This window comes from Triturus cristatus, chromosome 8 (assembly GCF_964204655.1).
Source record: "Triturus cristatus chromosome 8, aTriCri1.1, whole genome shotgun sequence".
In the NCBI taxonomy this organism is placed as follows: Eukaryota; Metazoa; Chordata; class Amphibia; order Caudata; family Salamandridae; genus Triturus; species Triturus cristatus.
In genome coordinates, this window is record NC_140591.1 from 912,237,591 (window position 1) to 912,265,508 (window position 27,918).

The 27,918-nt window shown below is 41.3% G+C and overlaps 1 protein-coding gene across 2 annotated transcripts in view; it reads right to left on the reverse strand.

The window, feature by feature from the left end:
- IL1RAPL1 (interleukin 1 receptor accessory protein like 1) overlaps nt 1–27,918 on the reverse strand; it is a 2,372,066-nt gene that overhangs the window by 1,917,692 nt on the left and 426,456 nt on the right. Inside the window, exon 1 of one of the 2 annotated variants that reach the window (XR_014967814.1) lies at nt 14,057–14,131. Coding sequence is in view for 1 of the 2 variants with exons in the window: in XM_085622432.1 (XP_085478558.1) it covers nt 14,057–14,162 (106 nt within the window). In the remaining variant the exon portion in view is untranslated. Of the gene's footprint in view, nt 1–14,056; nt 14,163–27,918 lie in introns of those variants that run through there. The other variant, XM_085622432.1, reaches the window with a different exon arrangement.

A 27,918-nucleotide genomic window follows, 5' to 3' on the forward strand; every position in this document is an offset into this window, starting at 1 on the left:
ACCTTGCTTCTAAAAGCCTCACTCCATTAGCGGCTATAACTTTAGACGCTGAAAAAGCCTTTGAGTGTCTCTATTGTCCTTTTATGTTACGCGCCCTCAAGTGGCATGGTTTTGGCCTTGCCATACTGTCGCTCATTAGTCTGCTTTATTCCTCCCCAACTACTTTGGTCTTTGTCAATGGTTTGCAATCATCCTATTTTACTCTTCAAAGGGGCACTCGTCAGGGCTGGCCTCTATCCCCTTTACTGTTTATACTATCCCTTGAGCCTTTTCTTCACTCTTTAAGACACTTCTCTATATTCCGAGGGTTTCGGCACAAAACGTGTGAAGTTAAGTTCACTGGATATGTGGATGACCTCTTACTGTATGTCTCTGATCCCCAAGTTTCCCTACAAATTTTGTCTAAAGGAAATGTTTGCAGACAAGGGTTTAAATGGAATCTCAATCATATTACATGCCTAGGCATTAAGTATTCCTCCTCTATTGCCAAATTGGTTCAACCTAATTTGGATGATGTCCTACTTAAAGTGCTATCCACGTCCGAGAAATGGTCACCCTTGTATTTGTCATGGTGGAGTAGGCTTGATACAATCAAGATGATGATGTTACCGGTCATCAATGTCTATCTCTCCATGCTACCAGTTAAAATTCCATTGAAATTCTTTAAGTCACTTAATAGCTCCTTAAGTAAGTTTTTATGGAACAAACAGAAAGCCTGTATTTCTTTGTCCTCTTTGTCGGCACCCAAAGATAGGGGCGGTGTAAATTTTCCCAACTTCAGACAGTATCACTCCCCGTTTTTAATATGACAACTTTGACCCCATCTTTCCTCTTCTGCATAGCCCTTTAACAGTCCGGACTAGCTTTGAAAAATCTTTGATTCAACCTTTTTCTTTTTCATCATTAACTAGTTTTCATCATCCTCCTCGTTCCTTTAAATCTCCCACTAGTTCACAGTCCATTTTAGCTATTTATCCGGTTTGGACTAAAACTCTCTCCTTTACAGAAGTTTCTTGATGCCTCTATATGGCACAATAAATCCATCAAGCTTGCTAATCGCATCATTTTCTGGAAGGATTTAGCTAACAAGGGAATAACTCAAGTCAAGCATCTCTTCCGGGGTGCTCTTCCTCTCTTCTTTAGTGAGCTTCAATCTCAATATGACTCTTTGAAAACGATCTTGACTCAGCAGTACTCCCTTCTTTCGTCATCCTCTCTCCCTTCAACTGATTCATCATTAGTATCCCTATCCACTTCCTCTTCCTTCCGGGCATCCCACACATACAAATATCTTCACTATTCTCTCCCAAACAGTCTGAAGAGTAAGATGGAATTGTTATGGGAATCAGATCTAAAACAAACTTTCTCTAGAAATACTTGGAACACTATTTGGGCACATTTACATCACGTGTGCAGCAGTGTTGAATTTTCAACATGCCACAGTTTCCATACTCCTTTGCCAATAAAATATCATGGGCAAGTCGATTTTGTAAAACCATTGTTCTGGTCGCAACCATTTCGGTTTCAATCATCAAGAACCCACCAGCAGTATCTGTTGATAAACGATCAACCACTGTGGACAATTTTCGAATTTTATGTGATTTCAGAACAACTCCAACTGATGGTATCAGTGCACCAGAAATGTCAACTATTATTTCTGATAAACTCGCTCTTTTATTGCGTGTTAGTCCTTGTTTTATTTCATTGATTCTGTTATTATTTTTATCTACATGGTAGACTTTTGGAGAACAATTGCATAGGAACTGCCATACCAATGTGCAGGCAACCTGTAATAGGCTTTCTTACCACATACATAATAGACTCCTGGGAAAACAGGATCAGTTCCACCTTTCAATTCCCATTCTCCAGTAATTTGGAAGTATGCTAACATTCACTAGTGCCAATGAAATAATTATTATAGTTAGTGTTTAGTCTAAGCAAACAGATTTTCCCCTTTTGATACCAATCCAGGGACATTGCAGCGTATCTCTCGCCTTTCTCATACTTTCCCTCTCTAAAAGCCACGGTGGTACCTGTGACTTCTGTTCAGCAGCTTTTCTTTGGAAACTTGCTCTACAAACTACATGTTAGATTATGTTTATAAGCATATTCTATATCTAGTGTCTTGGTAATATGAAAGAATTCTCCCATATAATGTGCATTTTTACTACTTAAAACCTTGTTCAGATCTTTATAATAGGTATTTCTATAAATACTAAATCTATATTGGAATAATGATACTCCAGCTTTTCCGTCACATAAAAAAGACTGGTTAGAACACTACACGACACACCATATGTTAAAGGTAGGTGATTATAGGTCACCCCCTCTGAGACAGACGAAGGTAACTGCATGCAGACATACCAATCCCTCACATTCATGGTATTAACATATTCATTCAACAATTTAGTAAAAGCATTTAACGAGAAATCACTAATTGATGTATCATGATGGAAAATACTTCCATCTATTTGTTCTATGTTAGTATTGGGGATTTCTTTAGAAACATCACTTGCTCTTTCACCAATTACGTCATTAGTATTGTGTCCGTTATTAGCTACCATTAGAATAGGTACAATGACAGTTAATAATGTCCACATAAATGTTAGCAAAAAGACACTACATAAGCAAGCTTTAATACATCTAAATTTAGACTAGATTTTGGATGTTCAGTCACTATTGCTTTGGCCATTTTGTATTCTACCAAAAATATAAAAATCTATAAAATTCTATTTCTGCTAAAAAAGAAAGAAGAAACATTTTCTGAAAAACAGTGTGATCCTACACTTCAAAGCTCTTTTCTTTACCCCCTTCTTTTATTTCTTTCTACAAGTCTTCTGAGTCTTTTAATTCAATTTGACTGACAGAGTTGCACCATAATTTTTTCACTGTTCTTTTAAGGTGGTTTCAATTTTCTTTCGCCAATTTGCTCAGTGTCATTAATATATTTTCCTTCACTTGGATCTGCGCTTTCAATTTCTTCCAGAATTATGTAAGTCCATTCTGGTGCTGTGTATTTCTTGCTTGGAATTCTTACACTCTTTGTTTTTCATACTGAATCTTTTTCTGACTCTTCCTGTTCTGTTTGACTCGAGACCTTATTTATTTGCTCTGGTCTTCTCTTTGACTTTCTGCTCACAAGAGTGTATTTCAGTTTTTGCACTCCACCTGGCCAATCGTCACCCTTTCTTGCTCTCTTAGTTTGAACTGAATCTTCACCTTCTTTCTCTGGCTCACATGTTCTTTTACTTGGCCTTTCTTTTATTTGTTCTTCTTCTCGACTTTCAGTAGATTCCTTTTCTTCTGTTTCAACAGCAGTTTCACGAGACCCAGTATCTTGTGCCCATTCTACTTGACTTGTGCTTGGCTGTTCATCATCTGTTTGTTCTTCAGAATCTGTTACTTTAGATTCTTCAGCTTCACACACTTCAGCTTTTGGTTTTTGTCTTTGGTTGACCAGTTGCTGCTCTTCTTGTCTTTTAAGCGGACTTGGGACTCGTCTAGTACGGCTTGCATGTATCCAATTTGACAAGCCACCACACTTCACTGATTTCGTCATCACCAGAATCACTTGGTAGGGTCTATTCCACCTAGATTCTAAACACGATTTCCTCATGTGTTGCTTCACGAGAACCCACTCTCCAGGACTCAGATCATGAGCATGATTTGGCTGTGTTGTATTGGCATGCTCTCCAACATGGTGAGACACCAAACGCACCAGATCAGCCAGTCCTCTGCAATAATCAAGCACTAGATCATCAGATATATTCATCAGTTTTTTCGCTGGTACAAATGCTTGTCTCATTGCTCTTCCCATTAGGATTTCATGAGGACTCAATCCCGTCTTTTTGTCAGGAATGTTTCTAAGACTCCACAATACCAGTGGTAAAGCGTCAGGCCATTTCAGTGTTGTGGATGCACACACCTTTCCTAACCTAGATTCTATAGTGCCATTGATCTGCTCAACCACTCCAGATGCTTCGGGTCAATAGGCACAATGAAGCTTCTGCTTAATTTGTAATGCTGCACAAATCATCTGAATTATCTCAATGGGTTACCACCAGATTTAATCTGTTGGTAAAGTATTACTGCTTGAAACTGGAAATTGGTCGCAAAACAGTAATACATACCATACAGGTTCGGTATTTGGAAGATACGCCGTAAACTTGCCCCTTCCAAATATTTAATCACAAATGCTAAACGTGATTCTGTAGCAAGCTACCGAAATGCATTTTGTACATTTGAAAAGGCATTTTTCTGGTTGCATATGGCCCGATTCTGTGAATCGGGCATTGGCAACTAGATAAATGCTTTGTACATCTGGCCTAAAAGTGTAATACAGTTTAAAATCTGGAGAGTAAGTGGTGTCCAATGCAGGGCCATTTTTTGGCTCTGTGCTGTGCTTTTTACCCTCTCATTTGGTTTCATATTCATACATGTCTTCCTCTCTGTAGATATGTGACCCTCTCTTGTTTCCTTTTGTTTCTGAAGTGAGTTTGCTTAACTTTGTAGCGTTCTTTTCATTTTTTAGCTTTCTTGTGGTTTTCTTTGTTTTACTTACCTCACCCATTTCTGTCCTCCCCTCATAAAGTAGCAAGCATAAAAAGATGCTGGTCTGTAGTGGTAGACAAAAGGGTTGCACCAAAAAATAATTAGAGAAAATCAGGTGCTTGTATGATAGGCAGCTACTGTGAAAAAGCCAAGTTGTTTAATAGGGCCAACACTCTAGGCACTATGCAAACAGATATTAAAGGAATGTAATGTTTAAAAACAAAATTGGGATATATTATGTAGCTATGTGTTGTAATTGGGTGTGCCCATTCAGTACATATGGATTTTTTTTTATTTTTAGATCGCCCTGGTTTTGGACTTTTTTTACTGTGGTTAAATCGCACTACATGTGTCTCACCTACAGTGATCACATGGTAAATGGACTGCGTGTGTTTGGCACCAGTGTCTGCCATTTAAGCGAAGGCCTCTGCAACACTACAAGGATGAGGTGCTCTTGTATGGTTACATGTGAACACCTGTGTGCATGTGTGCACATGCATGTGCACACATGAGCGGGCTGCGTGTAATAAACTACGGTTGTGAGCAGCCCAGTAGCTGCGCACAGATAGCCTGGCACACAGGAGACTTTGCAGGATTAGATATTGACCTGGGATAGGGCCTATCATGTTAGTGTGCACTCATAGGTAAAGTCAGTGTGGTTTACTGTCTTGTCTGCAGCAACACTTTATTACACACATGGGGGAGACTACCTTAGAGTGCAGTTTTGCTTTATTTTGGCCCACAAAGTCCAGTGTCATCTGAAAAGGGGGTGGAACATGTGAGAGAAAGTCAAATCTGAGAGTTCCAAAAGGATTTCTGTACACCTTATGAGTCCCCCAGGATTGTTATATTTCTCTGGTTCAGCTCAGGATCAGAGCCAAGGCCTTTTTTCAGCTTGCTGTACCAAGTTAATTACATTTTTCCCCAGTAGCAGAAACACAGGCCACCCCACACAAAAGGAGTAATGAACAGTTCTCCTGAGGAGGAAAGGGTCAGGATGAAACTTTGCATTTGTTAATTACCTGTGACACTACCCTAGGGCAGGTGACAGCCAGGCCCACTGATCAAAGGAACAAACCGAGAAAACTGGAGTCAACACAGGATTTGGCTGCTCTTTTAACTTTTGATGGGAAAGTCAATGGCAGTGAGGTCAGTGTGGGATTGAGCTGAGACCCCAGGAGCTGATGTGACCATTGCCTCCTGGTTGGCGCCTTCTTGAACTATACCAGCATTCTATGCAGGAGGTTTAGGACAGGGGTGGAGAGGTGATGTGGCACCCTAGACTTTGCCAGGGGTGCCTGGCTTCCAGATCTTTCTGCCCCACTTAAAAAAACTTGTGCAAGAGGGGAGACTCTTGGTTGGCTGAGTTTACACTTTTTACTGCTGGAACCTGAGACTGGGACAACCATGTACCATTGGAAGGAGAATCCCCCCCACCAAAAAAAACAAAAAGAGAGTGAAAGATTTGCATGGCCTCAGAAAACAAAAAGTTGCTATCCCCTGTGCAGCAGGACAGTCCCGCATTAAATATTCACTGCTCCAGAGCACCCCATAATGCCCTGCAGGGCTTTTCAATCAAACAACATATTGCCTCACCCTGTGGCGGCCCCATGAGGGTAGGGGCACTACCAATGATGTTGCTGGGGCTGAGGAAGCACAGAAGCACCTCCCAATGAATTTTAAAGCTGACCCTAACTTTCACTGAAATTAGGACAATCCTAGAGTTTTTTAAAGTTCCGAGCCCTTCCAAGCTTGACGTTATAGCTGGAAGTGCAGTGCTCTCTAATGGCTGACTCAATGGCTGCATTTAATGTAGGTTGGATGTGTTTAAGGAAGATACATGGAATGAATTGCAGTATAGGAGCAGTTTTTATGGTTGCATTTCATGTAACCTAAAGCATTAAAAAAAAGCATAGACACATGGAATGTTTAATTTTAAAATGCTTTATTGATGTAATAACGTTGACAGGGATTACTGATCAAGCTTGATATGCTTTAATAACATTAATAGGTTCATTTACACATGGTTATTATTAAAGATTTCATTTACAGTACAAAGTGATGGTGTTTTTAACATGTGGTTTGGTATCTGGAATGTGAAGACCCTCTAGGGATCAAATGTAATTTCCCACGGTCATCGATGATATTTTCAATCTGCCTGTTGTATCTATTTGGAAATTAATTCATAGTATATCCCTGCAACCAGAAGCGTTCCGCATATGTAACAATATATTGCTTTAAAAAATCTAGCATAGTTAGAAGAAGTTACAGTAAAAATGTAGACACAAATGGCTGTTTTTTTCAACTCAATTTCAATACTTTCTTTATTTCAACTGTTACTTTCTAGAGGAAAACCTTGAAGGATCTACAAACATAACCCTTTGCTGAATTCAGAATTGTGTATTCTCTTCAGAAATGTATAGCTTTTTGGGATCCATTATTGGTTTCACACCCATTTCTACCACTAACTGGAAGGAGGTTGAAAGCAGAAAAAATAGGCTATGTCCCAGTAAAATCCCAAAACTGTGTAGAAAATGCTGTTGTCTGACAAAAGTCTGCCTGCTCCTGAAAGCTGAGAAGACAGTGATTTTATCACCACAAACCCTTCCTTGATACCATTTGCAGGGAAAAAACAGATGTTATCTTCTGCAGCACTCTTTTCCATTTTACCCCCAAACCCCCAAATGTTGCTGTATTTTGTTTAATTTCTCGGTCTCCTCCAGGGGAATCCACAAACCCTGGGTACCTTGACGATTCTCTGAATGTTGGAAGAAAAGGACGCAAATTTGGTATGGATACCTTATGTGGACGAAAATATATGAGGGCTTAAGCACAAACTACTCAAACTAGCCAAAAAACGGCTTGGCATGGGGGGGAAAGAAATTCATTACTGAAACTGACTGAGGTAGCAAGGGTGCCTTAGGTCCTATTGCAAAAAAAGAAAATAGGCCCCACCAACTTCTGGTTGGGTAGCATAAAACAGCTACTGCTGGCATGCAATGGACCCCTTAGACCCATGGACGTCAGTGCAACTCGATCAGATTTATCATTGATAGCTATTCTCCTGGACCCTTCAGCAGCATTAATTTGTCTAAAACAAAGCAATTTGCACCTACTACCCGATTTGATTTACAGGCAGCAGGGCTATATTTGGAGCATGCTGTTCTACACAAATAAATAATAATAAGCGAAAAACTAGATTCTGGTTGAAAAAACTACTTGGGATGTTAGCGTAACCGCACGTTCGCCATTGAAGACTTCAGCTGCCACAATGCAGCAATGCATTAATCTGAGGCCCAGTTATAGCTTGTCTGCCATAGACAAATCACAGCACTGCCTAATTTCTGATTTGTTAATGCGATTTTAATTTTAAGCAATGTGTGTTGCACTGGAAAATAAAATATTGTTATCAAAAATGTTTTGTGAAGGCATACATCCGGCTAGCTCAGAAAACAGAGAGCACTAACACCAGTGCATAATACTTCTGACAGGTAAACATTCCTCCTCCAGGTGGGAACTCTTTTAAGCGCTGTTTCACCCAAATAGGCAACGCCACTATCTGGCCTGGCTACATTAAGTATACTACCCATCGGTACACGTTTCCAGCAAGTAAGGCACATAAGAAATATACCACGTAGGAGTAGACTCAAGAAATTCATGCTAGAGCCCTTACCTTTTTATGGATTTTAAATGGGTTCTATCAAGGTTCACAAAAAATAGTGACAAAACAAACTTTTGGCGCAATGAATTTACAAAGACAAACAGATAAGAAGGATTGGCAAGAGGATACCAGGAGTGATGTGACTGTACTTTTGTTCTTGTGTATAACTAATCTAAGGAAATGTTACTTGTGAACAAAAACTGGAGGTGGTTTTAGATATACATACTTCCTGACACCACCTATTTGTCCACTGCGTCAATCATAGTAGTATCATCTACACAGCAGATATTGGTGAGGCACTGTCTACAGATAAGTCATTCCCCCTCCAGGGTGGGCCCACAAAATGCAGATTAACAAATACACTAATGATATAGGGCCTAATTACGAGTCTGGAGGTCCGAGGATAGCTAGACTCGTGAGGGTGCAGGGTGGTGGTTCAATTACAACTTTGGCGGTCCAAGTGTCAATGCACCGTTGCAACCACCAGGGAACTGCCATTCCCTGGGGGTGGCGCAGCGGTCAGGGTCTTAGCAATATGCTGATGGTGCCCCTCTGGCACCGCGATGCATATTACGAGTTTCAGGACTGCCAGCGGTGTCATGGAGGTCTTAACTCCATAGAAAAGGCTAGTGGTCCTGAAACAAAGGGGGTCCTACAGGACCCCTGTTGCCAATGTGCATGTGGATGCACACAGAGGGCCATAACATGTGCCCCCCTGTGTGCATGCCCACCATTTCCTGCAGCTGTGCAGGAACTGTTTTTGGCATTCCCATTACATTGCCCATTTTCAGGAAACCCACCGTGGGACCGCCAAAAAAGCCCGCCAGACACTGGGAAACCAGCAATCTGGCAGGCGGTGCACACACAATTTGGCAGTGTGGGAGCGGTCTACCAGCCTGACGGTCCGCTACTAAACTGCCAAACTCATAATCAAGCCCTTAATCATCTTAGATCAGAGAAGAATAGGCTTGCAACAAGCACATGATGAATTAAACGAATTCAATTTATGCAATAAACATGTGATAAATGTCCTAGGGCTTGGCTTGGTAAGTAGGATTGGGGGTGGGTGAGCTTCAGATGTTCCAACTAGAACGCTGGCATATAATGTCCAACTATATCATGCAACAAGCAAGGCAGTGGAAAGGGTGAACATTTTAGATTAGTAGAGGTACTAAGTGAAAGAAAACAAAATCTTTTGAAGATTTTCAAGCAGAGAGGAAGCGAGTGTACGTGCATTTTTGTCTGTATGTAAAAATTCCTTCTGAAATCTGAGAGATACCTCACCATACCCAGCTGAAAGCACCTGTACCCAAATTTTAAAAGAAAATACATTTATTAGGGGGTGTAATACCCCAAACAAAGCCCCTGAAGCTATGCTCCTGTAAATGTCAACAAAACCCTCTTTAGGAAATATAAGAACAAACCTAAGCAAGCCTGGCACCTTGGCTTGGCTAAACTAGGTTATCCATTCACATATAACTACCTAGGTTTCTCACTATCAGACACCAGAAACCAACTACTCAATTTACATTTAAGAACAAAGCCAGTAACTTAACTCTCGCCCTGTGTTGACTAAACACACAACTTCACAGTCCAACTGCAGAAGCCATAGGTTTGCATAGATTACAAAAGAAAAAGTTCCTACCTACAATCTTTGATGGCCATTAAGCTTTGCACTCAAACTTTTTACTAACTCTGGATAAACTGAGTGCATTGCAAGAAGGATAAGTCAACTACTAAAGTATACTCGCTGTTCCCAAATGTTCCTTAAATTTAGGCTGCTTAGGCAGGATCTTGTTTGTAAATCTTCCTTCATTAAATACCACCACCTTTTTATGCACGCTAACAAATGACTTGTTCAAGATTGATACATGAGATCTTAAAGAAACATGACACCCTTGTCCGACATACTTAATACCACCTAAGGACTAGAGATGAAGAAGCTTACAGAATACTAATAAAATCTCCACTTACCTTAAATTAAAACTCAATTTAAAGGGGCAAATACTAACAATATCAAGAGCAACAGATGTTGACAAGCCTGAACTATACAGCCATATTAAATGTATTTGTTTGTCTATGAGAGGCGTCAAATATAGTATGTAAGAAAATGGATTATAGGTTGAAGGAGGTGACAATCCACTTCTTATAATAATCTCAAACCTTGTTAGGGTGAACCACAGAAGTCACTAAATAAATGTGATTAACCCTTTGGTATCTTGGCACAAAAGCATTCAGGCTTAACTTATAGGTAATGTGTAAAGTATTTATGCAGTACTGAAACAAAACCGTAAGCAAAAATAGAACATGAGGAGAGTCTCAAACTATTTTATGAAAATTAGTGAATATTTTGATAAATAAAATGACACCAAAATGACAAACATTCAATCAGTAGAACTAGAGTTATGAGTTTTTAAAGTCTAAGGATAAAATAGCACCAAAAGGCGTGAAGCTCCAACTGCCGATAGCTGGTCATGCTGGACTGGGACAACGTCAAATCAGGTATGTGCGATGGAGCACAGGCCGGGTAAAGTACCTGGGCAGCCTACTGGGAATTGTACCTGTTGTCCTTGCTCTAGCTACGCTGCAAGACTCTGTTGCTCTGATGAAGCTGCCAAACAGGAGCTGCGTGCTGCTTCAATGTGAGGCACTTGTGTCATCCTGAGTCGAATTCAGTGAAGCCGCCGATCAGTGTCTGCATGATGCTGCGATGTAAGGCCCTGTGTTGTTCTGCTCATTTTGGCATCGGATCTGGTGAAGCTGCTAATCAGGAGCTGCGAGGTGCTGCAATGCAAAGCAATGTGTCAGTCTGCATCAGATCCAGAAAAACCTTCCGCTGAGCAGGGAGAAATACACTCTGACTCCAGTCAAGGGTCCAGAACCTTGAAGACAACACTTGGGTGGCCAGGACTCACTCCCACAGAGGCCAGCAGAGGGGACCAGGTCGGGTCTAGTTGGTTATGGCCAGTTGGAAATCATGAGAGGCCTTCTGAAGTTGGTTTTGTCCGTGTAGCTTGAAGGTCTGTCATCTGACCCTTGGAGTCATTTCTGGGTCCTAGGTTCAAGGCAAGATGGTCCAGTCATCTGTTTTCATACAACAGGGCAGTCCTTTATCTTAATGTTCTCCGGCCAAAGAGTGTTCTCATTTCAGTTCTGTATGGTGCCATCTTTCTACCAATTGCCAGCCTGTAGGTAGAGGTCACCCCTTTTGTCTAACACTAAAACTAGTTTTGGGAAGTTCTTCCCATTTCCTTGGGTTTGGCTCCAGTCTCATTGGTAAACAAATGGCAAGCAGGCCAAGGTGTGAGCTGCATTTTCCAGTGACAAGTGAGGCATCTTCTGAAGTCAGGAAGGGGCAGGGTTCAGCCTTCACACTATCGGCTGAAGCTCAAGAAGGGGCTGAAAGTAAATCCCAGGCTATTCTGCTCAAGAGAGGAACACCCTTCACCACATTTGGGTCCTTTTTCAAGTGTCTGGGAGGAATTCACATCACACCACAGGAGAGCCATTACCAGTTATGTGGCTCTGGACACTGGCAGAAAAGCACATTTGGTTTAGACAAGAAGATGCTAACTTCCTAAAAGTGGCATTTTCACAACAGTAAGTTCAAATCTGGCTGTACCATTTTAGAGGATTTTTTAGCTCTGAATGCATTACTTCTTAAATGTAATAAAATAATCACGTTTTCTTCTTTGGGAAAGCTTGCCTTGCTACAGTGAAAACAATTTTGAGGATTTTTCACTGCTGGGACACATAAAACATGAAATATACACGTCGTACCTTTTAAATTCCAAACACCCTGCCCTTTGAGCTGATAAAACTCATCTTAGGGCTGACGTATACGTTTTAAAAGGCAAGGTTGGCAGGCCGAAATGGCAGTTTAACACAGCACTGCAGGCTGGAGGGGCATGTTGTACAGTGCTACAATAGTGGGTTGCTCAATGAGTGCTGTAGTCCACTTGTAGCATTGTATTTACAGGCCCTGGGTACACTCAGTATCATACACTCGAGACTTCTAAGTAAATTAAATAATCCAATCAGATGTACACCAATGTTATTATGATTTAATGGGAGAACACAAGCACTGGTTAGCTGAAGTAAATTACTCAAAGTCGTAAAGCCAACAAAAACGGGTTTGGCAAAAAAAAAAAAAAGTAGCGACGGCAAAAACCTGGTCTGTTCCAACACAGTATTAATTAAAGGCATTAATAAGTGAGTACTGAAGAAATTAAATATTGGGTGCAAGATTTATGGCTCTGCCCATTAACGATTATTGACACAACTGGAAGAACTTAGCAATCGTACCTGTTCTACATATTCTACAATTACAAAAATAGATTCATTTTGCACTTACTCTGCTGCTACCCAGAAATCAACTTAGAACGCTGCATTCTTCTCAAACCATTATTTAAAAAAAATGGGATTACAACTTGCTCAGAGAATTCTGCTTTAATACCTGTATGAATTAGCCCACTCAGGAAACGTTTTCAATAGAGTACTGAACAGATTTAAGACCTTAAATTTCAAGTAAGATTTTTTTTCATTGCATGAGTCCCAAGGCAATGAAACAGTTGAAGCATGAGCAGAATCTAGGAGTTAGTAGAAGTAGTATTCTTATGGATGCCATTCACATACCTGCATTACATTGCAATTTACGAGTATGAAGTCTAAAGTATGTCTCAATACATGACCTTTACTACTATATGACGAATAAGGTATTGTCAATTACAGACATACATGACATATTTTAAAGGTTATATTGGTCAAGTAACGATTTCATGAATGTATCTAAATTTTAGCTTTTTCATGTTAATAATCTTATGGGATTTTGCCTTGTATGTTTTTACGGGGGATATTTTGACAGTAGTATCTTTAATCAGAAAAAATGAAGAAATACAATAAATACTGTGCCGATTCATTGCTTTGCAGCCAGTTTAAAAAAGATTACAACACAAAGTTTAACTTGATATCAATCAATACTCCAATGCCATTCGCATTATTTTGCAGAACTTGCTGTGTTAGCAAAATGTCGTCACCCGTTTTACTCAATTTAATTAGTAATCAGACTGCACATGCATGATACCAAATCCATTATGGCCTTTTACTCATTCGAGTAAAGTATAAATGGGCACAGTCTACAAAGGTCCCAAAGAAATCCAGAGTCATCGTAAGAACTTTTAGGGCCAGGGGCAAAATATCTTCTGGCGCCCCCTATTAGCAGCCACTTTCAATTTTATTTGCAATTTTCTGCTAATTCAAGCACGCATGATGGCAAACGACAGTCAATTATACCTTAAGTTTTCAGAAAAACGGTCACGCTAAAACTGTAGAAATATGCCGTGACAGGGGTCCCAAAATCCTCAAGAGCACACTTGATAGCGCGAGAGAGTCTGAGGTAGAGGTAGGCTAAACGAGGGAAAGGGGCTCAAATACAGAGAAATTGATGTGACTTAAAAGGATAAATCACTTTCCCTTTGAAGATGGCCCACTTTACCCATACCTTAAAACGAAACGCAAGAGAGATTAAAACAAATGCATGATCATAAACAATGCGAGATTTCACATTGTGTGAAAAGTTGGATTACTTTTTCTTGGAAAAAGTTTACGTTGAGAAACAGATCAGTGTATTATGCTTGAAGAAAAGCTGATGTCGAGGAAATGCCAATGTACTCAACGTTTGCCGAATGCATTTTCCATAAGCATCGAAATCTCAGAAAAAAAGTAACATGTAGCGTTAAAATAAACGTATTTTGTCATCCATAAAGCTACTCGCGTTTTCCCACATTAGCATTAAAACAGAACATTATAATGCAGCACAAATAAAAACTTAAAATATGTGCTTACCTGATCCCCTTTTAGTTACAACCTTCAAGCTCTGTGCTAGAGAAGCATACACGAGAATCAAGTGGGATATAGGCGCTTTCATCTTCCAGCTTTCGGAGGCTGCGTCCTGAAAGAGCAAAGTATACAAATGTATAACATTACCGTTTCTTGTTTATGGCAAGATTCACTACTAATGTGCCGGTCTGTGAAACTGTGTACATTGACTAGGAGCTGTTCACAGAAATGAACTATTCATTACGTTAGCAGCAAGGTCAAAGTCCTAAAAACAGGCTACAAAGTACCTTTTTCTGGGTATGTTAGTGTTTGTGAGCATAATAATTATACCAACGCATAAGTAGTAGAAATAATCATGGTGCACCAGTGTTCGTGGATTGCAAAAAATGTGGCCGGAAAGTTACAAGGGGTGACCACTCTTCTTTCACATGCACCCAGGCTGATAAAGTGTACATGTGTTATTTATCAATGAAGATTCTTTAAAAAGATATATATTGCGATTTGGGGTTGTGTTTCCATTGAGGCAGACCACCCCATCTCCATGGAATCGTATCCTAAAGCGAAAAGATACAAACATGAGAAGCTATGCACTTTTGGTGTTGGCCTACTCAACCACAAGTTACTTTAGTGAACTTTTGTAATTACCTGAACCCATTAGCTCATTTGGCTTGCGAAACCCCAGCTTTCACTTCGTAGTTAGTGTAGTGAGCCACCCGGCTCATCCCCTACAATGTATCACCTTCACCTTCCTGGGCTGGGCGCGGACCAGGGAGTATATAATACAATAATAAATGTGACGTCAGCTCTCGTGGCTGAATGCACGGACCAAGTAATTAATTTGGCTGTGTGGTTATTCTCTCCCCATAGCATAGGCCTGAGACCTGCCTGGGATGGTAGGACCAACCCGCTACAGTTAGGACAAATCACGTTTGTTCATGTTGGGAACTCATTGCTAATCCAGTCTCTAGCAATCTATAACAGTGCCATAGTTATAGCTGGAAAAAAGCTCGTATACGCCAATGGTATATTATATCTGTACCAAGCATAAAACGATGTGAGATAAAAACAACAAACACATTCGTTATCATAGATATTCAATAAACAATGACCACCAAAAAGATGACAATGCATTACAGTTTACAAAAATATGAAATCAATCAGCGTCCTCTAAACCACATCTGGAACTTTTAGAATATTACCTGATCTTCCATTCAAACATCTAGTATGGTGTATATCCTAGCATATTAATGACTTTGAATTGCTGTAGTTTTAAGCTAGTAGTTACAAATGTATCATCAGCAAGCTACAATCTTTCATGAATCCCCGCTGGTGAAATTTCTTACCATAATTTAGTAGACTACTTTCCAACCAGATTGATTTTAGCCATCATCAATAGTTATCATGAATGCCTGATAAAGAAGCTTATAGCAACCTTCTCATTATATTTTCCTAATACTTCTGAGGCTAATCCTGTTAAGGCTACTGTTTGTAGGCCATGAAGAAGACACATATCTGTAAACATTTCTTAAAAATCCATTCCAAGGGTGATCAAATTTCCTCGGAAACTTGGTAAAAGAATGAAATCATCTCTCACAGAAAAGATGGCCTACTGAGTTGAGATACTTCTGCATCCAAACTTTGTCCAGCTGTTCATTTAATGTATTTTGCAAAGACGTAACGACTCCCACCCCAACTATTATGAACTGGATAGATGGCTCACAGCACGGGTTCGTCCTACAACAGGGCACCAATGCACACACAAATGTGGCTATTTCTATATTCAATATTTTAGGAGTTCTTAGTATCCCTACTGGGATGATTTTGATAGACACAAAAAAACCTTTGATATGGTTTCCTCGTCTTTTTTTTAAAGGAAAACCATATCAGTGGTGGGCTTTGGAACAAGAATGCTGACAGGCAAGTGTTGGACTTGGCCCTTCTGGCAGGTTCACCCCTGAACTTTTTGCCTTAAGCTCTGACATATTGGTAGTGATATTTGGCCTCTGCGCACTTTAGCACTGTGGCCCAGTGTAAAGTGCGTGTGGTGAGATTGACCTGCCCTCCCATAGGAATGCATGGGGGATATGTGTGTCCATGGTAATTCCTGATGTGACGGGAGTGAAGGGTCGAGTTTAGTATGTGCGAACTCGTGAGAATAAATGCTGCGCAACGGTGTGCGCAGATTTATTGTGAGTAGTGGAGAAGTGCCACTTTTAGAAGTTGGCATTTCTGTGTGCTGTGTGATGTGAATTGCATGTCTGGCTTGTGATTGACAGAAGCTGAGAGGGCTGGGGAATTCCAGGAGCCAGGATGTGTCTGCCCGGTGGTGAATAGAGAGATCTGCATGTTGATGGGAGGGAGGAGTTGCATCTGGGACCTGAATAGGGCTGGGCCTTCCACAATGCTGGCTCCACCGCCTGTGGTGCGTCTGAAAAATCAGCATAGGGAGAGGGCCCCCCTTTCTCCACTGCTATTTCCACTTTACCTGGAGCACTACCTGTGACACATGAGGATCTAATTTCATAATCATCCTCTTAAAATCAACTCAACTAAATATAATTTTCTGCTCATGTGGGTTACATTGCCATTTTACTTCAAAAACTCTACTAGCTATCTCCGCACTTGAAAAAAAAAGCAAAAACCTTTGGCTCATTATCAGGATATAGGATGAATATCTCTAACAACCAAATGATATTTAAACAATCAAAACCACCTGGGGATGATGAATACATATACTCTGCGACATATCTATGGGTACAGGTTTCCCTCTCAATGCATAACAGAATATCACTAAAGTATGATTCGCTAGTTTCTAAATCTAAACAAATGTTTGAGTGCTGGCTTTGGCTACCCATATGTCTCTTCAGGAGGAGTAACCTAATCAAGATGTTGGTATTGCCCAACTTCCAACACCTCTTTAGAGTGAAATATTTGTATCTACCTGCCATCTTTTTCCAAAACATTGAGAGGCCCAAAGGGAAGTTTTTGTGGCAATATTAACACCCTCACAGGGCAAGTTGCTATCTCCAACTCCCAATAGGTAGAGGTGAGTGGGATCATCCCAACCTAAAAGTTTATTACTTGGCTGCTTTTGCTCACCTACTTCCTAAAGTTACATGCTATCATGCCGCATGTAATCTTCAGTCTCTGTATCCTGAGCTGGGCTCTAGAACATGTTTAAATGATCCTTCCTATTTCAAGTGCACCTGATTTAAGACTTTTAGTCTTTTTCATCATTTGGCAAAATCTAAAGGTTACAATTACTATTTCTTCTTTTACAAGATAGACATACCTTTTGGATAATCTATACTTTCCTTTTTTTCTCTCAATAATTGTTGAAGGTCATCAATTTCGCCACTATTGTGACCCTAAAATCCAGCATGCGACACCTGCCTCTGATTTATTTAAATATAAACAGATGAGGCATTTTTTTCACTAATGAATTGACTAAAGATTGGGCCTGTCTAAGATGCCTTGTATAAACTGCTTAGTGATCAAGAGAAGGAGTTAATAGGCAAAGTATACCGCATACTGAACCAAGATCAACCATATAATTGATCTATTTTAGCACAAAAATGGTCTGTCAAAATATCTATGATGGTTAATACTGAACTTATCGAACAATCTGTTCAGCTCTACGAACCGATGCATTAATGTATCCGGATTAAAATACATCATTATAAGGTAAACCAGGATCAGTATTATAACCGTGACATAGTCTGTCAATGGAGTTGACACCTGAATGCAAAGAGAATATGCCCAACAATGGAATATTTCTGCACATTTTAAGTAAACCAAACATTTTACACAAAGCATGCCATATTTACCTAGCTGTCTTTATAACCTTAAATCAAACTCTTTTGCAGTAATTGAGATCAGTGAAATTCAATGAGACAGCTTTTACCCATTACCCTTACCCATGCACATAAAACATATGGAAAATGAACAGTTTTCAACCCATCAAACAGCAGGTTGGTCCTTCGTTTCCCTCATCACAGCACGAGAATAACATTTTAACCTGAGAATTGCCAAAACACCTTTTATCGGAGATAATGTGGCAAATAAAATGATTCCCTAGTACTCGTAAAAACCAAATTATAACTACTGATAGCATAGTGATGACGATGAAATAATTGATTGGGACAGAATCCTAAAAAAATCAAAACAAATAAAGAGGCAATATGTACACCCAGTAATCTAATGTAAAGTTGTTGTTAATTACACATCATACTTACTCATTAAGAAGGGTCTAATAATTGATGCGCATTACCTGTTCAACATTGCTTTCTATGTAAATAAAACGCTTTTGAAACAATGTGATTATCATGGGTTTTAAATCTATGATTCATGATAATGCTATAATGTGGCCAGGATTCACGTGTAACCAGACACATTCCCCAAATGTTGTTACTCATCTTCTATAACAATGATGAACTTGCAAATTTCCATAAAGTAGAAAGCAACTTCATCAGCATATGCAGAAGGTTTGAGCTTAATTACAATGGGAATATTGTAAATTTTAGAATGGGCTCTAAATAAATTGCAAATAGCAACGATGAAGAAGGGGGAAACCAGGGCAACCCTGTGTAAACCATACTGGATTAGAGGCCATACCTAACATTACCAACCTAGTTGTTGGATTATTATATAAATCCTGTATCCATCTAATACACCTTATACTGAGTCCGATCCTTTGCATGGCCAGCCAGAGATATTGCAAGAGAGCAACTCAATCTCATGGCTGCCAGTGGGATAGAGGATCACAAATTATCCTCACCATCCCTATCTATTGTGTTTTTATTATTTCCATAGATCCCTCCAATAAAATTACTACAGGTCATCTATAGGCAATTTTATGTGTTATTTCCAGGATTTGATTTAGTGGTTATTACTGCATGGGAGGATACAATTCCACTATTCAGGGATGTGGAATTCCTATAGCCCAACACCCGGGACATATTATTTGGGGTCAAGGGCAACAACTTTTAATGTGTATTTCGTCCTTTGTGACAATTAGGCCCAACCCCCTACAGCACAAACCCTTTGCCTGCCACTTTACAGTAACACATTATGGATCAGAGAAGGGCTTTGCCTGCAGTTAAGGTAGTATTTGTGTACATGTGTTAATGCTGTTCAAACTTGTATTTATGGCTCATTAATGCAGTGCCTTTATTATTAGGGTGGGCGCTCTAAGTACATGTTGTAAGTTCGGACTGCACTACTGACAGTGGTTCCAGTATAAAAATATGTACACACATTTTAAATGAATAGCAATATGAGGCTATGTATAATGTTCCCAGAATGCACTCTGGTTAGATGGAAATATTTGCAGAAGCTTCAAAGCAAGATTTATGAGTCTTTGCTTTCAAAATAAAATGTTCACAAACAAATGCAAGTAGGAAAAAATATATTTAGCTAAACTACTGTAAAGTTTTAGGTACCATCTCTTTGCAGCATCATTTGGTAAAATGTGTTGATGTATGCTAGTTTTCCAATGATATTCATAATGGAAGTTTATGGGAATCATACAAATAAACAAGCATTGGCAAAGAGGGCAGATCTGAAATTGGTGGTCAGCCTTTTGGTTTCGTCATCGTTTGATTTATTTTGGCATGGTTTTTGTAAAACGTTATTGATGTGGAAGCTGCTGGGCCCTCACATTATAACAATCATTGACAAAAGCAAAAAGTGTTTTTGGTCTCAAAAAGCCCATATTGCCACAGTAGTTCCTGGCACTGAACAAAACTAGTTTGTGTGTCGATATGCTCCTTGTGAAAGAAAAGAATGCTGTCATTCACAGTGAATCCAGCTGATAGACCGAGAGAGAGAGACCGAATTTTAATAAACACAAAAGGTCAAGGTTAACGCTAGATCTAATTAGGGACCCAATTATTAAAGAAAGTCTCAAAAGTGCACCTATGTCTTTGCATTAAGTGAGGATATACAACTTATGTGAATTCACAAGAATTTACAAAAGTAGGCCAAGAAACAGGAGTCCTAGAAAATATTTGTGAAGTGCGTTTTAGCATGAACACATATGCATGTGTCCATTTGCTCATGCGAAAGTCTGAGTGTTTGCTTCACTTTCTCTCGAACCACTTTTTTCCCAACCCTGGAAAAGGTTTCACATCTGCCATTGTCAGGAGTTAAGTTCCAACCTCTCTCAGTATAGGAAAACGATTAGAGAAGAGCCGGTGAAAACCCTTAAAACCTGTAAGTTAGTAAGATTACACAGACTTAATAGGACAAGCCAACCCTGGAACTATTGCTCAACGCTACCTTCAGCCCCAGTATGTAGGTCTGTGGAAACGTGTCAACATAAGGGACTGGCAAGTATTCATACCCTACAATGGTATGAGCCCTGGCATAATCAGAGAGGCTATATCAGAGCTTTTATATAATGACATTGCTGCCATAATTTGTTGCCGCATTGCATGGCACAAAAGAGACAAGTAGATTTTATTACAGGACAAGTAGATTTATGAAGCAACCTGCCCCATGGACAAGTAGATATTTCATTAAATTCCACACCCCTGCACTATTGCCAACATATTGACCACTGAGAGTAGGCAATGAAAGTTCGTCATTCCAAAGCGGCGACATCCACTTTGATGTTATTCAAACCTTCAAATAGGTGACTGTTAAAAATATTAAATACTGTAGTGGCTAGAACACAGCACTAGTGGATGCCCTTAGTGACAATGAAAGCACTGGAGAAGGCATACTTCCCTCTTGCTCTAGCTTGAGTTATCATTCCACAATGAGGAAGGCCCCACAATGCCACAAATTATAGACTGGACATGCCAACCTTATAAATTCAATTGTTTCAAGCAGGCTCACATCATTAAAGGCAGCCTTCATTTCTTAAATAGTAACACAATACGTTTTTGACTAGATGATACAATTATCATACATTATAAAGGTTTAAAGTTTGACAGATCGAATTAGAAGAAATGTTATTCTCATACATCTAAAAGAGAAAAATTGTTAATTTTAAAATATTGGATGCATTCATATAATACATAATCAGTTATTACGCATACATTGTTGAAGAAAAATACATTCAATAAAACATAGTACCAATAATCAAAAGAACAGTGCAAAAATTAGCAACAACATTTTTAAAAGATATTTGCCGAGAGTTATTGAAGTTTCAGTAATTCTTTCCCTCTAATATCTCTTGCTGCATATAACATTTTTGATACTGTGACCACTACCTGTGAGGTGGTCTCAGTCTTGCAAATCCTGAGGTCATTAACCCTATCCAGGATTATCAGGCTTTCACATTAAGGAATGATCCACCTGCGTCTAGGAGCTGCATATTTGGGACAGGAAGACAGTAGATGTTCATCCCTCTTGTCCAAAGTCAAACAATACTTTCAACTCTTGGTACCATTCACATTAGAAGCCCAAAACATGGTAAAAACAGCTGTGGGATGTGTCCGATACCTAAACTGTATCATCGGTATAAAACAGCCCAGGTATTTTCTGGCCGGCCAGTGGTAGAGAGTTCCTGGTACAATTCTTTAGGAAACTTATGCAGTTGTTAATGTAAAGGAGAAAAGTGTGGCAGCCAGGATGCATCCCTGTCGGACCCCCGTGTTGACTGTTACCTGGCCCGTCAGTACTCCATTAATGAATCCTGGTGTAGATCCCCTTATGCAATTGTTTAAAGATGTGCAAAAGTTCTTTTGGGACCCCAATCTCCTCTAAAGTAACCCACAGTTTCCATCTAGGAACGAGATCAAAAGCTGCACAGAGATCTTCAAATGTCACAAACAGATCTCCGCCTCCTAGATCGACAGTTTTCCATTTAATCTGCTTAAAACTTGAAACTTGGTCAATAGAGCTAGTTATGGGTCTGAATCCTTCCTGAAGGTTTGAGATTACATCACTCTTCAATCCACCCCTCTAGCCTATCTAAAGTTTGCTTGCAAAAAACCTTCTGGAGATTATCCAGTAGGCTAATCGGGCGAAAGTCTGATAGGTCATTAGGTCTTCCTTTTCTAAATATGGGCACTATCTCAGCCTCCTTCCATGTTGGGGGAATCAGGGCACCAGCAGCAACAGCATTAGTGATGGTATTAATATAAGGCACCCAGATGCTAGTATTGGCCTTTCATGAGCCAGCTGGTATTTTATCTAGCCCAGGTGCCTTCCCTAGTTTAAGAGCATTAACTGCTGCTATTGTTTCAGTCAGTGAAAACTCCAATGGCACACAGACCACATTCTCAATGCTCATCGGGTGCAACTCTCTTGGAAAATTAAATGGGTCTGGGGAGCAGGAATACAGATCACTAAAGTGAGCAGTCCATTCGGACAAATGTATTAAGGACCGAGCAGGGGAGGGCAAAATCCTAGTACCATTACTAACGATCCGCAAGTAGCCGCTCTGGTCTTTTGGTCTTACAGCTTCATGTACATTGCACCACTTTTGGTCCTCCCAATCGCTTTTTGTCTGCATTAGTTCTTTCCTATAAGCAGCTCTGTTCATTCTGATCTCTCCCGTGTCCCCCATCCTCATTGCTCCCAGTAAAGTATGCTTAGTCTTTCTTAGCTTTGATTGAACCATCCCCTATTACAAGTGTGCTGGATTGAGTTGGAGGCTCTGCTCACAAAAATATCCCTGAGTAAGTTATAGAGGTCTAATGCTCCTTGATGATCTTCTCAAACTTATCCTAGTGTATCAACATGGCTTTCATATGGGCAGTGAGTGTCTGGTGGAGAGTAGTTAGTTCCTTTGGTGAGCTGTTTACTGCCTTCTGACATTTCTGCCATTATTGGTCAATTTAAGTGGATGTTCATATTCCCCTAAGTTAGGTGGAATGACTACTGTTAGCCATTTACAAAGGGTAGGTACTAATGGATCATGGTCACTATCGACATGTTCGACCACCTCCATGCCAATCATATGCTCCCATAATCTAATGTCTAATAAGATGTAATCAATTTGGCTTTTACTAAATCCGCGCTTAAACGTTGGGGCTAGATGAACATTACATGTCAAGGTAATATCTACTACCTGTAGAGCTGCTTTTGTTAGGAAACTCCTTGATGGAACAGACAATTCAAGTATACCCCAAACTTGGTCCTCCTCTAATGATATTTCATGTGTTAGCAGTTTGGCTCAAACGTTAGATTGAAGTCTTCCATAATGATTTTACTGTATGGTTCTTTGTAGCCAATAAGGAAGTTGTTCAATATTTGCAATGTGCTCGATTCACAGTTGTTCCCCACGGTTCTGGTATATATATATTTATTAACAGAATAAGGGGCCCCTCTATCTATAGAAAGAACTATCCCTTGTATGTCTCTACATCCTAGGCTAATAACGCATATAGTGCAGTGGAGAGCCACACTTATCCAAACAAGCAGACCTCCTGAGAGTCATCCCATCGATGAACCACTGGATGGAATCCAACTGCTCTCAAAGCCATTTCTGTATATTTGATCTAATGCCAAATGTCTTGAAATGTACAAATTGGGTGCCGATCTATGAATTAGACCTATAATGGGTTATTCAATTTGGAGCCAATCACTGTCATATTCCTACTGGAGATGTCTATCTTTAAATCTATGGGTGTTAACGAAGGGACTGCTGATGGATCAATGGAATGATGGTATTTCTCTCTGGGCGGTGACATCTCAGGAAACAATGTCTGCGGGGCCCCAGAGTACAAGTTGTTGTCATTTGGCTCTTCTTATGAGATTCGGTCATTTGTTATAGTCAAATCATAAACCTTATGCAAGACCCCCATTCAGGCATTTCAGCATTTAGACATGGCACGTATGGAACAAAGTCTGCCTCAGCTTGTGATCCACTAACTAAATTTCGTTCAGCATATGCCAGGCCAATTGGGCACCGTGGCTTAGGGTAATGCTTCATGGGTAAATGGTCGATAGCAGGACAAGGGCAAACAGCAGGGGGTGCATGGAAAGTAATCAGCACCATCTGTAATGGACCACTAACTAACCCTAATCTTGGGATTGTAGGCTCTGTTGCTTGAAACTAATTTGAGAATTTCTGGTTGTGCTAAAGTGTAAGCAACCCATTCCTTGAAGTCAATCGTTCTCAGACAAAGGAGAGTGTCCTTCCTTCTGAACACATGGACGCCTATCTATCGCTGCTCTATTACCAAGGGTGGAGACGTGCTCTCTTTATCGTTGAGCTAATGGTGCCAACAGACTTGGGCATATGGGAGGAGAGAATTTTTTTACGGGCGTAAGACCAAGACATATTATATGCTACTTCCAATTTTTGTAATACAAAACAATTTGTGAACAGTTAGTTCAGAGCTAAAATAATCATTATACAGTCACTCAGAGATTGTTTAAGCAATCGACCTATCGGTCTGCACCACAGGAACAGTGGGAGACATTTGTTGAGGGAATTTTACATGCAAGTGGAGTCAATGTAGGACCTTGTTTTTCAGTTGTGCAAAGGATTCTGAAGTGATTGAGGTTAGGCCTATTACATTTGTTACTTGATTGTACCAGTGGGTGCTCTAAAGCCATGCATAGGTAGTTGCTAGAAAAAGATTTCTTCCTGCCACTACATCAACCTTGATTCGGTGGGGTGGTGTTGCATTCCAATTGTCATCAAGAGTAAAAAGCGTACCCATAACCAGATTGCCAATATCAATGGTTCAATGGTCTACAGGGGCAACCATATTATGATCGCCCCTCTCCCCCCAAGGAATTAAAGAAGGATTGGTCTCACTGACCAAAGCAGGTGGCCTGTGGAAATGAAAAAAGGCCATGACACCATTATCCCCACAAGAAATTGAATAAAGATGCTCTGCACACATACATGGGGAAGTGGCTACAGAAGAAAAGATGTATAGAAATCAGACTGTATCAACCATATTCAGTCCATAAAAGTAGAAAGGCAATATCACATGCAATATATGGAGACATACATTAACTCACTTTGAAGCAGGTCCTCTTATCCAATACCCCTGATGTTAAGCCTAACCGTTTGCTGTCCAAGTTCGATTTTACAGCAAAAACGGATGAGAAATACTTCAGTACGAACAAGCAATGGTTGCACATCCCTTCGATCATTTTTTCAATTTTGAATCTAGCAGGTTCAATGTTAGATTAATGATGTATATGTATGTGTACACACAGAGTCCTAATGCCATTAGTTAAGATTATTGTGGTTATTAATCTGTCATTAAATTGTTGGTGTATCTGTATGTGTATAGGGGGTTATTTATTTATTTGAAAAGTTTTATACATATCTGGCTAGACCCGGAGGTATTAGAGCGCTTTACATGAGCTAGGACATTGTTTCAGAACATTGATAAATAGTTACATCAGTTACAGTTACAGTTGCAATTACCAGTATATGCTTAGGAGAAAAACGTTAGCTTACTCAATAATAAGATATTAGCGCGTAGCATATCCAAGACACACGTCATATGAGGAATGGAAGAAAGTGGGGGAAAGGTAGACAGGGGAGAGGAAAGCAGACAGAGTCAGGTAGATCTGAAGAGGGAAATGACTCCTGGGGGAACAAAGCAGTCAAGGCAGTCGAGGATGGAGACAGATAAAACCGTGAAGAACCGTGAAAAACAATGTCAGATGTCAGGCTGGGTAGGTGATGGTCAAGAGGATGACCCAGAGACAGACTCCACTATAGCTGCATAGGAAAGCTCCACCGGGCAGAGGCCAAGGGTACTTTTAGTTTCAGCCCATGGGGCATCGTCATAGTTCAATAGAAGGCAGGTACAGGCAGCATCTCGGGATCAAACGTCGTGAAAGGCAAGTACAGTGCAACAGTCCACAAACAAATGGTGCCCCGGGTGATCCATACGGAGTAAGCCTGTGGCTCTTCACACCAATGTGGGAGTTGTAGCTCGTTGTGGTAAAGGACCACTGTGGCGGCCATCTTGGGGTCAGGCAAGAGATTCTGCCCCTGGTGTTCCATTCGCCCGGTCCCCCTTTTAAAAAAAAAAATGTTTTACCCTTTGTAGTCTCAGGGGCACCTAGGGTATTTCCTCCGCTTCTTCAGGAGTCTCCTGAACTGTCACAGGAGGAAACTCTTCATTGATGCCTTTCAGTTGCCATTATAGGGTCAGGTGGGAGCATTTCGCCTCCAGAGCGCGCTTGCTCACTGAGTCCACGTCAGCCTGTAACGCCACCATCTTAGTGCTCATCTCCACACGAAACTCCTCAAAGGTGGCACTAATATCTGCTTTTATGCCTCCCGGAGCTCTTTCTTGAAGTCGCGGAGCGACGCCAGCAGGTCTTTCCGAGTGAGCGCCATTCTGTTCTCATGGTGCGCAGTATTCTCCTTTTCCACCCTGGTGTCCGATGGGGCGAAGTAGTTAGAGACTCTATTGCCTTGCATCTTCTTGGGCAGCATATGGCTTCGAGCCTCGGACTGCGTGGAGCCACCCCCCCCCCCCCCCCCCCCCGGACACTTATGAGTCTGAGATACTTCGGGGGCTTGAGCTGCTTCCAGGGCAAATTAGGTCTTTAGCACCTCTGCCACTTAATGTGCTCACTGTAGATTAAGGAGGACGTCTTCTTCTAACCCCTTGCCTCTTCCAGCAGCCGGGTGCGGTGTAAAGATGCGTGGGGAAGCAAGCTGTTTGTTAAATGCTCTGTGATGGGTCTGGCACTTTTGAAATGGGAGAATGTAATCCTTTCAGATAGGAAACAGCTCCTAGTGAGTGTAATGTCGTGCCCCGGGCCTGTAAATAAAACACTGCTGCACACAGGTGTGGTAGTGGTGGTCAGTGCAATGCCTGCCACGCCCAGAGCCCTGGGTTTTTTATTGATGTTCGTGCGTGCCGTCCGAGGGGACGTCGGGCTCACCCAACTCCGGCCACGCTAGGGGGGCGTGACCCTGACACACGCGCACGGACCCTCGGGCAATGGTTCGGTCCGTTGCGCCAACATTACATTCCTCCTTTACCCAGAACTGAAACCAAACGAAACCGGTCGCCTAGCGCGACCCAACAGTTTAACAGTCTCTAAAAGTCTCATGGAAAACAAAAGGAACAGTCTTACTTGGTTGTTTGTTGGAGGGGCAGTCTTCCCTCACTCCCACAGTTGACAGCGAGCCACAAAGTCTCTGTACCTCTGGGATGGTCGCGGATGCGGGCGTAGGTGGTACTTGCTCTGGCTGCGCCCATCCGGTGGGGTGAGAAACATGTCCTCTGAGCTGTCCGCTTCCACCGGGTCCGGGCGGCTCGGCGCCGCTTGTGGCACCTCCTCTCTCTCAGTTGACGTAGAAGAATCCGTTCCGGCGCTCTCCGCTCTTCGGGGTTCCTCCGCTCCTGGGGGGTTCCGAGGGCTGGGAGATGGCGTTGGGTAGTAGTCTTCAAGCTCCTGGAGGTCTTCCTCCTCCTCGCGCGGGACCTTCTTGAAGAACGACACGTTTCTAGTTACTTTTTCACCGCCTCTGACGGCTGTGACCAGGGTCCCTTGTACATTGGTGACAATCCATGGGGCCAGCTCGAAGGGCAGGCGGAATTTCCCCCCGGGGTGTCGGTCTTTCACTAGCACCTGGTCGCCGACATGGATTGTACTGTCCGCTGCTCTCCTCCTCCGGGAGGCGTCTTGGTTCGTTTTTAGTCGACTTTCTGTGGAGCGGTTGGGTGGGTCTGGTGACGACTCCCACACAGGGTGGTGCGGGATAGTGTCCCGGATCGCTCGGCCCAGACACAGGTGGCTCGGGGGGACCCCGGTGGTGCAGTGGGGCGTCAGCCGGTACTCGCGCAGGAATTGGTAGAGGGCTAGCTCGACGTTGAGGCCATCTGCTAGGGCAATCTGAATAGTTTTATTTAAAGTCCTCATCAGTCTCTCAACCTCTCCATTTGCTTGCGGCCACCGCGGGGTTATGCGTCGGTGTTTGA